Source organism: Pseudophryne corroboree, chromosome 1 (assembly GCF_028390025.1).
Source record: "Pseudophryne corroboree isolate aPseCor3 chromosome 1, aPseCor3.hap2, whole genome shotgun sequence".
Lineage (NCBI taxonomy): Eukaryota > Metazoa > Chordata > Amphibia > Anura > Myobatrachidae > Pseudophryne > Pseudophryne corroboree.
Genome location: NC_086444.1, coordinates 466108193 through 466122035, shown reverse-complemented (window position 1 = coordinate 466122035; position 13843 = coordinate 466108193). Strand labels below are relative to the sequence as shown.

Sequence of the window (13843 nt, the reverse complement as noted above, 5' to 3'; positions counted from 1 at the left end):
TCAATGCACGTGTGAAAATGGCGGCGACGCGCGGCTCCTTATATAGAATCCGAGTCTCGCGATAGAATCCGAGCCTCGCGAGAATCCGACAGCGTGATGATGACGTTCGGGCGCGCTCGGGTTAGCCGAGCAAGGCGGGAAGATCCGAGCCTGCTCGGACCCGTGTAAAAAACCTGAAGTTCGGGCGGGTTCGGATTCAGAGGAACCGAACCCGCTCATCTCTAATATACACACAATGCAAATGGTCCTTGTGGTGGATTGAAGTTATTTTCTATGCATAACTGTTAAGATTATTAACCCACTCACCCTTGTAATCATACCTGACCCCCTCAACCTTAACTTTCCCTCAGTTATATATGTTAATTCCTCCCTACACACTTAGTTATCTCTGATTTATTTTTCAACTTTGAAAGCTTATAAAAATTGTTTCACTTCACGCAGTGCAATGATTCATATATCAAATGAAAGGAAATTTAATGCTGGAATTCAACACAATAAACAGAGATCAAATATTTGCACTACTAGGGAAGTTATGCTACTTTCAGTCAGACATAGAAGCACAGATGCGTGAGATTCAAGAAGCGGATTATAGTAACAGCTACTTCCAGCCAATCGGAATCGTCGTTTATGAGCAGGTGCAAGGTCATGTTCAAAGGTGGGAAAGGTCAGTTTGGCTGTTTCATTTTGCAGAATAAAGTTGGTTACTGAAGTGCAATTACTGTTGGATGTTTGTGTGTATTGTTTAGTGCCATTGACGGTGTAAAAAATAAATACAACAATGTTGTCCAGGCAAAGTGGTGACTGGTCACCCAGGAAGAGATCCAGGATTGTGGTGTTACGTGAAAATGGTCTTTTGTATGCTGAAATTGCGAGAGAAGTTGGTGGGAATGTATCAACATCAGGAGTACAAAAGTTTTGTTTACGCTATCAGGAAACACAATCTATACAAAACAAAGAAGGAAAAGGCCGGAACAGCTGTTGATGATAGAGAATAAAACGAATTTGCATCAGGGACAAATGGATTTCATCTGCGGCCATTAGCAATGAACTGAGAGCAACTGGTGATTTTGTCAGTGCAAGAACAGTACGGAGAAGACTAACGGAGGTTGGCCTAAAAGGTAGGATTCACCGAAAAAAAAACATTCCTGGATAAAAAGCAGCGGCAGCAGAGGCGTATCTAGCACGGGGCGAGCAGGGCACGTGCCCTGGGCGCTGTGGAAGCCCCAACATAGGGGGCGCCACCGGCACGGCCCGCTCACCCCGTGCGACAGGGATTCCGCCGGCGCTACCTGCGGCGCTCTCCCTGTCTCGTCCCCGGCTGCTGTGCCTGTCACACTGGACAGGCAGCGGCAGCCAGGAGCCTCCTCTCATCCCCCCCCCCCCCCTCCTCCCTGCACATTGTACTGTACGCGATCGCGCGTGCGCGTGACCGCGACCTCGGAGGTGCGCGGCCTTCACAGGTGAGCGGGCTTTTCAATTCTGTTTATATATTTTTTCTGTCGGGAGAGGGGGGTGCGGGACAGTGTGTGCGTGTGTGTTAAGTGTGTGAGTGTGTGACAGTGTGAGTGTGTTAATTGTGTGTGTGTGGGACAGTGTGAATGTGTGTTAATTGTGTGTGTGTGGGACAGTGTGAGTGTGTGTGTGTTAATTGTGTGTGTGGGACAGTGTGAGTGTGTTAATTGTGTGTGTGTGGGACAGTGTGAATGTGTGTTAATTGTGTGGGTGTGTTAATTGTGTGTGTGTGTGAGTGTATGTTGGACAGCGTGCGTGTGTTAATTGTGTGTGTGTGTGGGACAGCGTGCGTGTGTTAATTGTGTGTGTGGGACAGCGTGCGTGTGTGTTAATTGTGTGTGTGTGTGTGTGTGGGACAGTGTGCATGTGTTAATTGTGTGTGTGTGTGTGTGTGTGTGTGTGGGACAGTGTGAATGTGTGTGTGTGGGACAGTGTGAGTGTGTTAATTGTGTGTGTGTGTGTGTGTGTGTGGGACAGTGTGAATGTGTGTTAATTGTGTGGGTGTGTTGTGTGGGTGTGTGGGACAGTGTGAGTGTGTGTTAATTGTGTGTGTGTGGGACAGTGTGCGTGTGTGTTATTTGTTTGTGTGGGACAGCGTGCGTGTGTGTTAATTGTGTGTGTGTGGGACAGTGTGCGTGTGTGTTAATTGTGTGTGTGTGTTAATTGTCCAGGCGGTTATTGGCGTCTGTAGTGTGCGCCCCGTCCTCTGCCGCTGACAGGAGTGGCGGTGTGCGGCTCTCCTCCTCCTCCGCCGGCTCCGTCCTCCCGTCGTGGCCCTGCAGTGTGTGCCGGTCTCCGCAGCAGCAGCAGGTTAGTCTCTCTCCCCCCCCCCCCTCTCTCTCTCTCTCTCTCTCCTCCTGTGGATTGAAGTTTGTAAGTATCATTTTCATTTTTAGATGTACCCCTTTTGGATTCTACTGGACAAGTGGACGTGACCGGCGTGGGATGTAGGTAAGTAATCTGTCTCTCATTTTTACAGGTACCCCTATTGGATTCTACTGGACAAGTGGACGTGATCGGCGTGGGATGTAGGTAAGTAATCTGTCTCTCATTTTTACTGGTACCCCTATTGGATTCTACTGGACAAGTGGACGTGACCGGCGTGGGATGTAGGTAAGTAATCTGTCTCTCATTTTTACAGGTGCCCCTATTGGATTCTACTTGACAAGTGGACGTGACCGGTGTGGGATGTAGGTAAGTAATCTGTCTCTCATTTTTACAGATTCCCCTATTGGATTCTACTGGACAAGTGGACGTGACCGGCGTGGGATGTAGGTAAGTAATCTGTCTCTCATTTTTAGATGTACCCCTATTGGATTCTACTGGACAAGTGGACGTGACCGGCGTGGGATGTAGGTAAGTAATCTGTCTCTCATTTTTACAGGTACCCCTATTGGATTCTACTGGACAAGTGGACGTGATCGGCGTGGGATGTAGGTAAGTAATCTGTCTCTCATTTTTACAGGTACCCCTATTGGATTCTACTGGACAAGTGGACGTGACCGGCGTGGGATGTAGGTAAGTAATCTGTCTCTCATTTTTACAGGTGCCCCTATTGGATTCTACTGGACAAGTGGACGTGACCGGTGTGGGATGTAGGTAAGTAATCTGTCTCTCATTTTTACAGATTCCCCTACTGGATTCTACTGGACAAGTGGACGTGACCGGCGTGGGATGTAGGTAAGTAATCTGTCTCTCATTTTTACAGGTACCCCTATTGGATTCTACTGGACAAGTGGACGTGATCGGCGTGGGATGTAGGTAAGTAATCTGTCTCTCATTTTTACAGGTACCCCTATTGGATTCTACTGGACAAGTGGACGTGACCGGCGTGGGATGTAGGTAAGTAATCTGTCTCTCATTTTTACAGGTACCCCTATTGGATTCTACTGGACAAGTGGACGTGACCGGCGTGGGATGTAGGTAAGTAATCTGTCTCTCATTTTTACAGGTACCCCTATTGGATTCTACTGGACAAGTGGACGTGACCGGCGTGGGATGGGATGTAGGTAAGTAATCTGTCTCTCATTTTTACAGGTACCCCTATTGGATTCTACTGGACAAGTGGACGTGACCGGTGTGGGATGTAGGTAAGTAATCTGTCTCTCATTTTTACAGATTCCCCTACTGGATTCTACTGGACAAGTGGACGTGACCGGCGTAGGATGTAGGTAAGTAATCTGTCTCTCATTTTTACAGGTACCCCTATTGGATTCTACTGGACAAGTGGACGTGACCGGCATGGGATGTAGGTAAGTAATCTGTCTCTCATTTTTACAGGTGCCCCTATTGGATTCTACTGGACAAGTGGACGTGACCGGCGTGGGATGTAGGTAAGTAATCTGTCTCTCATTTTTACAGGTACCCCTATTGGATTCTACTGGAAAAGTGGACGTGACCGGCGTGGGATGTAGGTAAGTAATCTGTCTCTCATTTTTACAGGTACCCCTATTGGATTCTACTGGACAAGTGGACGTGACCGGCGTGGGATGTAGGTAAGTAATCTGTCTCTCATTTTTACAGATTCCCCTACTGGATTCTACTGGACAAGTGGACGTGACCAGCGTGGGATGTAGGTAAGTAATCTGTCTCTCATTTTTACAGGTACCCCTATTGGATTCTACTGGACAAGTGGACGTGACCGGCGTGGGATGTAGGTAAGTAATCTGTCTCTCATTTTTACAGATTCCCCTACTGGATTCTACTGGACAAGTGGACGTGACCGGCGTGGGATTTAGGTAAGTAATCTGTCTCTCATTTTTACAGATTCCCCTATTGGATTCTACTGGACAAGTGGACGTGACCGGCGTGGGATGTAGGTAAGTAATGTGTCTCTCATTTTTACAGCTACCCCTATTGGATTCTACTGGACAAGTGGACGTGACCGGCGTGGGATATAGGTAAGTATGTGTGAGTGTGTCAGTGTGTTTTAATAAATTTTTACTGTCACGGTGTGTGAGTTGTGTTTTTATTTGGGTATTTTTTCTGTTGTAGAACTACAGGTACCGGCGGGCCCGTTATTTCCCTGCATGTTGGTACTTGAGGTTCTCCAAGTACCAGCAAGCGGGGGAGGCTTTCTGGGCCTTGTAGTTCCACAACAAAAAACAATATTCTTTTTTTACTTACATGGCTATCAGCCTCCCATCCACAGCCCACGGATGGGGGGGACAGCCTCGGGCTTCACCCCTGGCCCTTGGGTGCCTGGAGGGGGGGTGACCCCTTGATTTAAGGGGTCCCCACTCCAGGGAACCCCGGCCAGTGGTGACTAGTTGGGGGGGTAATGCCACGGCCGCAGGGACCTACATAAATGTGTCCCCCGGCTGTGGCATTATGTCCCTGGCTAGTGGAGCCCGGTGCTGGTTTTAAAAATATGGGGGGACCCCTACATCTTTTGTCCCCCGTATTTTTGGAACCAGGACCGGACTAAGAGCCCGATGCTGGTTGTCTAAATACGGGGAAACCCTGTCCAATTTTTTCCCAGTATTTAAACAACCAGGACCGGCTCAAAGAGCCCGAGGCTGGTTATACTTAGGAGGGGGTCCTCACGCAGTTTTTTTTTTACATTTTTAACCCATTCAGACCCTTCTCCATTAAGTTAATGGAAGCCCTGGACAACAAAATTGCATTCATGCCCTCCTCCCACTCCCTTCCCAGTCCCAAACATAAATTATTTTTTTTTTCTATAAAAATGTACAATATATCACAAGTATGATGAGCAAGCATGCAGCGGGCTTTGGACTGAGTTGCAAATTAGTGGCGGAGGGCTGGGTCAGTTGATGGTGGGCGAGTTTGTAAGCCATTGGTGGTGGCAGCGGGCATCGGCTCAGAGGCAGTGGCGGGCATTGGCTCGGTGGCGGTAGGGGTCATCGGCAGGATTCGACAGACATTATGGCTGTAGTGCCTCACCGCACGCCACTGACCTCACCGCACGCCACTGGTGTGTGGGACAGTGTGCGAGTGTGTTAATTGTGTGTGTGGGACAGTGTGAGTGTGTGTTAATTGTGTGTGTGTGGAACAGTGTCAGTGTGTGTAAATTTTTGCAGTCCAGTGTGTGTGTGGGGGAGAGGAAAGTAAGAGAATGTGTGTGTGTAGTCTGAGTGGGTGGGTGTGTGTAGGATTTGGGGGTGGCCAGTCTGTGTGTGTGTAATCAGTGTGTGTGGGATGTACTAATGGCCATTTACAGAAGAGAGATATGTATTAAACCACGGGCACTGAGATGCCCTTCTCACTCACCATCCAGCTGGGTGGGCGAGCCGGGCGGGTGGAAAGCCAGCAGCAGGGGCAGCATGCCGGATATCAGCAGCCGAGGGTGGGGGCTGTAAGGCACGTGCGGAGCCCAAAGCCGGAGATCAGCAGCATGTTGACCGGCAATAAGCAGCTTCTGCTTCCGCGTTCAACATGCTGCTGATCTCCGGCTTTGGGCTACGCAGGGTTCGGGGGATGGGTGTCCTCTGCCGGTGTACTGCAGCTCCGGGGGTGCAGGCTCCAGAGGCTTTCAGCACTGTTAAATATCCAGCTGCCTCAAGTATGTACAGCCCGCACCCTCTGCTGCTGATATCCGGCATGCTGCTGCTGGCTGTCCCCCCGCCCGGCTCGGCCACACAGCTGTATGGTGAGAAGGGCATCTCAGTTCCTGAGGTTTAACACATATGCCTCAGAAAATGGCCTCTGCGGTAAACGATACTAATGCTTACCGTGACAGTAACAGCGGGGAGGAAGGCGCACATCGGGATCCTGCAGCATGAAACAAGAACCCCTTCGGAGCGCAGCAGACCGCACTGAAAAGGGTGCATACCTGGTGCGGTGCTCTGCATCCCGGGTGGTGCCGAAGATGTGGAGTGTCGGAGGTGGCAGAAGCGCCGCAGCTTGGGGTGAGAAACTGCTGCAGCCCTTCCGCTGCTAAACTCTGCAATTAGTCTATTAAGGGGGTGGGCTCCCCTCATCATAGTGCCCCACAGGCCATGTTAATTCTGGGGGTAGGATCCCCTAACTCTATAATGGGAATTTTGGCTCATATCATGTGCTGTAACGTGAATTTTGGCTCATACCGTGTGCTATAATGTGAATTTTGGCTCATACTATGTGGGGTAATGTGAATTTTGGCTCATTCCGTGTGCTGTAATGTGAATTTCGGCTCATACCGCGTGCTGTAATGTGAATTTCGGCTCATACCGTGTGCTGTAATGTGAATTTTGGCTCATACCATGTGGGGTAATGTGAATTTTGGCTCATACCATGTGGAGTAATGTGAATTTTGGCTCATACCGTGTGCTATAATGTGAATTTCGGCTCATACCGTGTGCTATAATGTGAATTTCGGCTCATACAGTGTGCTATAATGTGAATTTTGGCTCATACCATGTGGGGTAATGTGAATTTTGGCTCATACTGTGTGCTATAATGTGAATTTCGGCTCATGCCGTGTGGGGTAATGTGAATTTCTGCTCATACTGTGTGCTATAATGTGAATTTCGGCTCATACCGTGTGCTATAATGTGAAAGGGGCACCAGTACTAGATAGTATAAGGGGTCCTACTACACTGAAGGACACGCCCCTTTTGAGTGCCCGCGCCCCTTTTCCGGAGCACGCGCGCCTTCGGCGCGCGCATAATTGCTATCTGCACTCTTTCATTCCGCCTTCAAAAATTCAACTTCGACCACTGCACCTACATCTGTACATACACACCCTGACATCTTTATATGCAGTGACACCGGTGACGTCTGCACATACTTTCCTTTTGTATTTTTTTTTTTATTATTATCATTTTATTTATTTATTATTTTTATATTAAAAAAAAAAATTGGGTGGGGGGGGGGCGCCATTATTGATCTTGCCCTGGGCTCCAAAAACCCTAGTTACGCCTCTGAGCGGCAGAAACGAATACAGTGGGTAAAAGAACACATTGCATGGACAGAAGGTCAGTGGAAACAAGTGATATGGAGTGACTAAATTAAGATATCGATATTTGGTAGTGATGGGAGAAAATATGTGAGACGTCGCATCGGGAAGAGGTACATCCAGATTGCATTCAAGCGACAACAAAGAATCCTACAAGTGTTATGATCTGGGCATGTATGACAGCAGATGCTGTAGGCCGCCTTCATGTCATATGTGGCACACTGAACAGCAGAAAGTACATTGACACCATCCTACAACGAAAACTTCTACCTTCTATCAAGGATCTTTTTCCAGATAATGCCCCATTTTTTTTCCAGCAGGATTCAGCTCCCTGCCACACTGCACGGATATGCAAACAGTGGTTCACGGAGAATGAAATACAGGTGCTGCAATGGCCAGGAAACAGCCCAGACCTGAACCCAATAGAACATTTGTGGTTACGTTTGAAAAACTGGTACATCTGAAGCATCCATCCAATAAAAGAGAATTAATTGAGGCTATAATTGTCTCATGGCACCACATAATAAAGAAGGAAGAGCTCCAAACATTGGTTGGCTCATTGCCACATCGCTGTGCTGCTGTCTTGAAAAATAAAGGATACCTAACAAAATACTGATAGGACAGTGACATCATAAGTACACAGGGATTTCCACCCTAGGTGTTGTTTTCACTACATAACTTCCCTTGTAATGCAAATATTTGACCTGTGTTTACTGTGTTGAATACAGCATTAAATGTCCTTTCATTTGATATATGAATCATTGAAATGCATGAAGTATAACAGTTTTTATAAGCATTCAAAGCTGAAAAACATTAACATTTCAAAAAGTGCACCACTGTATATATATATATATATATATATATATATATTTATATACAGTTGTGCTCATAAGTTTACATACCCTCAGGGTCATTTGGGTAGTTTCTGTTGTCATTATGATTTAAAAAGAGTAAACACAGTTGTTTGACAATAAATGGCTTCACCCAACCACTAACCATGAGTGAAAGAAAAGTTTGTGAGTTATCATTCATATTCTCTGACAAACGGGCAGAAAATCACAAATTCTGCTAGGGTATGTAAACTTATGAGCACAACTGTGTGTATATATATATATATATATATATATATATATATATAAAGGATAGATACAGCGCTCACGGCATAGGAATTAACTTCAATCCACCACAAGAAGATGACTAAGTGTGTAGGGAGAAAGTAACATATATAACTGAGGGAAGTTAAAGTTGAGGGGGTCAGATATGATAACGAGGGTGAGTGGGTTAATAATCTTAACAGTTATACATGCATTGCAGCCAACCTCTGCAGTACCCTTATTATTGTACAGTATGCATGGAGTGGGGCACTGCAGGGACATATGTGCCCACCTACAGTTGGCAGTGCCACTGCATGCAGAACTTCAAGATTCTCTTACCCCATTTTCAGCACTGCTGGTGTGATATGGCCGTTCATGTCTCTGTCTCTTCCCACTGTCTGTCTCTACTTCTATTTGTCTCTTACCTCTGCTTCTCTTCCCTGTCTGTCTGTCTCTCTGCCCTCTGTCTGTCTCTTTCCTCTGTCTCTTTCTTCTGCCTATCAGTGCTCTTTCCTCTGTTTCTGAAATGTAGGCCTCTCAGTCCTTGCACATTTGGATGTACGGATGTTCCCTAGGGGAGGGCTTTGCAGTGGCATTATGATAAAGTCACAGACTCAACTGCAGCGAAAGATGTATTAGGATGAAAAACCAGCCTGGGACAGCCGCAACTGTATCTAACTTAGAATCAGGCCTTGGGCGGGATATACTAAGCATTGCTTACATATGCGATTAGTATCGCAAAAGACAGCTCTCGCAAGAAGAACTGTCGTTTGTGAACACAGGACTTCTGGGCTTTGGCACAGGGAGTCTTGCTGTGCATTCGCAGAGTGACTCGTGGCTGCAGGGTGTGCTGGGAGGGATCCAATTGAATCCCAATCAGAGGAAATTGTGGAAAGAATCCCACTGGCTTCTATAGGTTAACGCCAGCATCCAAGCCTCGCTTGGTACATATGGGAAGTGCAGACAAAATTCCAAAAAACGAAGGGATCCTCCTGTACCCTCGACAGACCCCACTTCGCAACAGACCTTGCCTACATTAGGGCTGCTTCAAAAACTGTCCCCAATCTGCCCCTGCTACTTCGTCCCCAAGTCCCAAGCACTGCATTCATATTATAAACATCAGTGGACAGTGAAATTGTGCCTGGAGTATGCCACATAGTTGCCAACATACTGTAATAAATTCATTTTCAGGGACACTTTGCCATTATGCTCATAAAGATGTTATGAGCATAAAGGTCTACAAGGAACCTTGTTGCAATAAAACACCTAGTATAATGTGTTGACTAAACTTCATTTAAATGAATTTACTCCTCTAATAAATATTAGTATATACAGCCAGGGCAATAAATGCAGAACATATTGGGCGGTATTCAAATGATATACCACGCCCAATCTCCTTTCTAAAGTGATCCTCGTTATCGCGCATATTTCACCCATAGTAATCAGGTTTAGCTGGGGTAACAAGCTGAAATGATTATACTATGCCCGTCAGCAGAACAGAACAGAACAGGTGTGGAAGGGGGTGAAAATAATTGAATACCGCCCATTAACTGGATCCAATATCCATCAATAGAGAAATTGTACTGTGCATTTTTTTTTTAAATAATGCCATTTCCAATGGCAAACAATGGCTGGGGGGTGGGACCAATTGTTCACCTAAACTGGATCTGTAAGTTGTTGTTACACGTGCAGCTTGACATTGTGACACATACATGTGTCCTGATAGTGGTTGGGAAATAATGTACTACAGTAGATCGAAGAAGGCTAATTGATTATAGATTGGTAAGAGGTATTTAATTGTATGAGATTTGTGCAAAGCACTTCTATGAGAAAATACAGTAACCCAGCAGTCCATTAAACATTCTTTGTACAGTATGTATTTTTTTTTCTGTTAAAGAATTTCCCCAGCTTCAATCTGATCTGGATTGTACTTAATATAATGTTCAGTGCATTTTTACATAATCTCCGTTTCCTTATTTTATAGGATGAGAAGCCAGTGTATTTTAATGACTTTTATATGCTTACAGGTAAGATTCTGTCCTTAAGAATACATATACTGGGATGCTCAAATTGCTGTGATACAGTACAGTCTTACCTGCTACATCATGATGATTTCTTATTGTCTTGTTTTCAGAGCGAGCAGCTAGTGGAATTATATGTGTCCGTTGATGTGAATTGCTGAACAGATCTAATTGCAGATCTATAAATTATAATTACATTGTCACCTTAATATCACAGAAATCCTTTGAAGCTTTCATTATTAGAATTTATTTATATGGCACTATCAACAAGACAGCGATGTAGAGAGAGAAGAGTATGAGCTAAATGTAATAGCCTCCGAGGTGCTGGAAGTTTGGGATTTTGTGTGAGTCTGTCTATTTTTTAACGCAGTAGTCATTTACAAGGCAAAGCCAGGTTGGTTTTTCCTTGTAAATTGCTGCTTTAAAAAAACAGGTAGACTCGCGCAAAATCCTGTACCTCCAGCAATTCGGAGGCTATTACATTTAGCCCCATGAGTCATTTACCTCAGTCCTTTATCATTGGAAGCTTACAGTAAACATTCCCTACCTAGGGTTGCCACCTCATCCCTTTAATTCTGGACACATATTAATGACACAGGTTCTGTGGCTGGCTGACTTCAAAACTCCATTTCACCTGGTTTTAATCAGTCACAGAGCCTGTGTAATTAATATGTGTCCAGAATTAAAGGGATAAGGTGGCAACCGCCCCCCCCCCCCCCCACACACACACACACACACACACACACACACACACACACAAGCACACAGGCACAAACACACTGGGGTACATTTTGATTAGCACCAGTTAACCTACAAGATTGTAGGAGTAAACCAGAGTACTTGGAGGAAACCCATGCAAACACTAGGAGATTATGCAAAACCACACGGGCAGAACCCTGGTCGGAAAATAATGATCTCTGTGCTTTGAGACAGTAATGCAAATCACTGTGCCACCATGTTGTCCCAAGCTTTCAACCCTGACCTCCATTTGCACTCACTTGAGGGTTCTAAGTACGTCTGGGAGTCTCTACAGCCATATGAGCAAAACTATGGCCCTCATTCCGAGTTGATCGCACCAAGAAACTCACTCAAAACAAGACTAGCCCTGCAGCTACTCAACCTGTGCGACGGATCCAGCGATGAAGGCCCCGGTCCTGACGTCAGACATCCGCCTGGACACACCGTTTCACCTGGACACACCTGCGTTCTTCTTACCACTCCCCAAAAACGGCTGGAAACGGTGAGTATCCGCTCCAGAACGCCTCCCGCCTGTCCATCTTCTTGCGATCGCCGCTGCGATCACATTTGTTGCTGGCGGCGGTGTTGCCCAGCGACGATCGGTGCCAGGCGACAATGTGCGTGCGCAATGCGTCCACCGCACATGCGCATTTCTGACCTGTTTGCACTGCAGCGAAGAACCGCTGCGTGCGAACGGGTCGGAATGACCCCCTATAACCAGTGGATCTATTTCACAGAGGTACAATCCAATGTTCCAGCAATCCAATGTTTCAGTTCTGCTCCATTCCACAGAATGGCATTGCGCATTATACTGCTGTTTCTGAATTGAAAGCAAAGTTTAAAAAAAAGATGTAAACACTTCTTGCCTCACCTGCAAAAGCAGGTGGCACTGCAGGTGTGGCAGAAATAAAACATGCAAAGAAAATGAAATGTGAGAGGGGTGAGTCCTAGCTGAAGCCTGTACTTCAGTGTAAAATGTTGTCCAGCATATGTGCACTACATGCAAAAGCTGGCAGTATTTATTCTATATGCATAGAAAACCCCAAAATGTATTTGCATCCCTTTGCTGCACAAAGAGTGTACAGTATTCCTGTCATGCTTCTATTTGTACTTCCCCTTGTGTTGTGCACTTTAGGATAAGCAGCCTGTTGCACATAGTTAAAGTGATTGATATTATTGACCTGGAGATGGCTTGGGAGTAAATTATTGGACTGAAGAATTTAAAATGTCCATTTCTGTTGTGCTGTCTGTGTGTAGTACTGGTCCAATGAAGATGAGTTGAGAATGTGTTCAGTGGAGACAGAGATGGAAATGCAGACACTAAAGTTCAAAGTAGGCAACATTGTACCCTAACCCAGTTCCAGGAAGTCTGTACCTCTCTTTTATTGATGTTGATCATATTTACATTTCCAAATGTTGACCGTAAACATGTTACAGTAGCATGTTCATCATGTCAACATCTATGAGATACTGATGAGATGTCAACATCTATTAAAGATAAGCATTACCCTATGCCTAACCCTAACTATACTGTTAGACCTAACCCTAACCCTAACGCTAATGTCAGCAATTTCACAATGTCGACATTTCATATGTTGACATTTAGATAAAGTTGTCATTTTGCAGGTGTTGTCATTTATGATGTTTAAACGTTAAGCATGTCGACATCATAACTGCCAACATTCTGGTGTCAACATTATGACTATCAACATTATGAAGGTCGACGTAATGACTGCATACCCTAATAAGACACTTGTTATTAAAAGAGGTACTGTACAAGGAGCCCGTGTTTTGTGGCAGGATGCAGAGGAGAATCTCAAAATACTAGTAACATACTTATTTGATAATACATCAAACATGGTTGCAGAGTGAGGTTTTGGTGGGAGGCTAACCATCAGGGTGCCGCCTTCGGTATTCTGACCGCCGCATCCTGAACGTTGGCATTTCACACTCAACATCAACAGTTTAGCAAGTTTGTTAGTACTCACTGACAAAGCTGAATATATTTGTCCTATTAAAAACACGTTAAAGAACACAGTACGCAATTGGCGCAAAAAGTACCGCAAGGGTACTCCCTTAACTATACCTTAAGGAATGTACTTATACTGTAAACATTTGTGCAGTGACAATGTGTAGATGTAATGCAGTGTAACCTTGTTAGCTTAAAAGCTGTATGAGCGACTATGACGCTCTGAGAACCTTTATGCATTTATAATAATCAATCGAATACCGGTCTAAGGTTCTAACGCCTTTAGTGAGAGAATGAACGTTCAAAAAGAATAATACAATACAAGCTATACACTACCAAAATAACATAGAATATCTAACCAAGTTACTACACATAAAATACAATAAAGACACAATTACTTTTAAAAGGGGAAGGAGAGAGAGAATGGCTTATAACATTAAATAAGAGACAATATGGTTGCAGAGAAGCTTACACATGTGAGGAACAATCGCTGCGCATGTTAGTCAATGCTGAGAATCTTTGTGGAGAAAATACTTGAGCTTACCCATACTGGCTGTCCCTATATACACAACCCTACAATACCGCATGGGACAGAAGCTAGACTCCATTT

General features: G+C 45.2%; 1 protein-coding gene across 3 annotated transcripts in view; it reads left to right on the top strand.

Annotated features, from left to right (window-relative positions):
* Positions 1-13843, top strand: part of LOC134905261 (uncharacterized) — a 177618-nt gene that overhangs the window by 20856 nt on the left and 142919 nt on the right. For all 3 annotated transcript variants that reach the window (XM_063914637.1, XM_063914620.1, XM_063914628.1), the window contains one exon: positions 10490-10532. In XM_063914637.1, the coding sequence (XP_063770707.1) occupies positions 10523-10532 (10 nt within the window). In that variant the 5' untranslated portion in view covers positions 10490-10522. The remainder of the gene's footprint in view (positions 1-10489; positions 10533-13843) is intronic.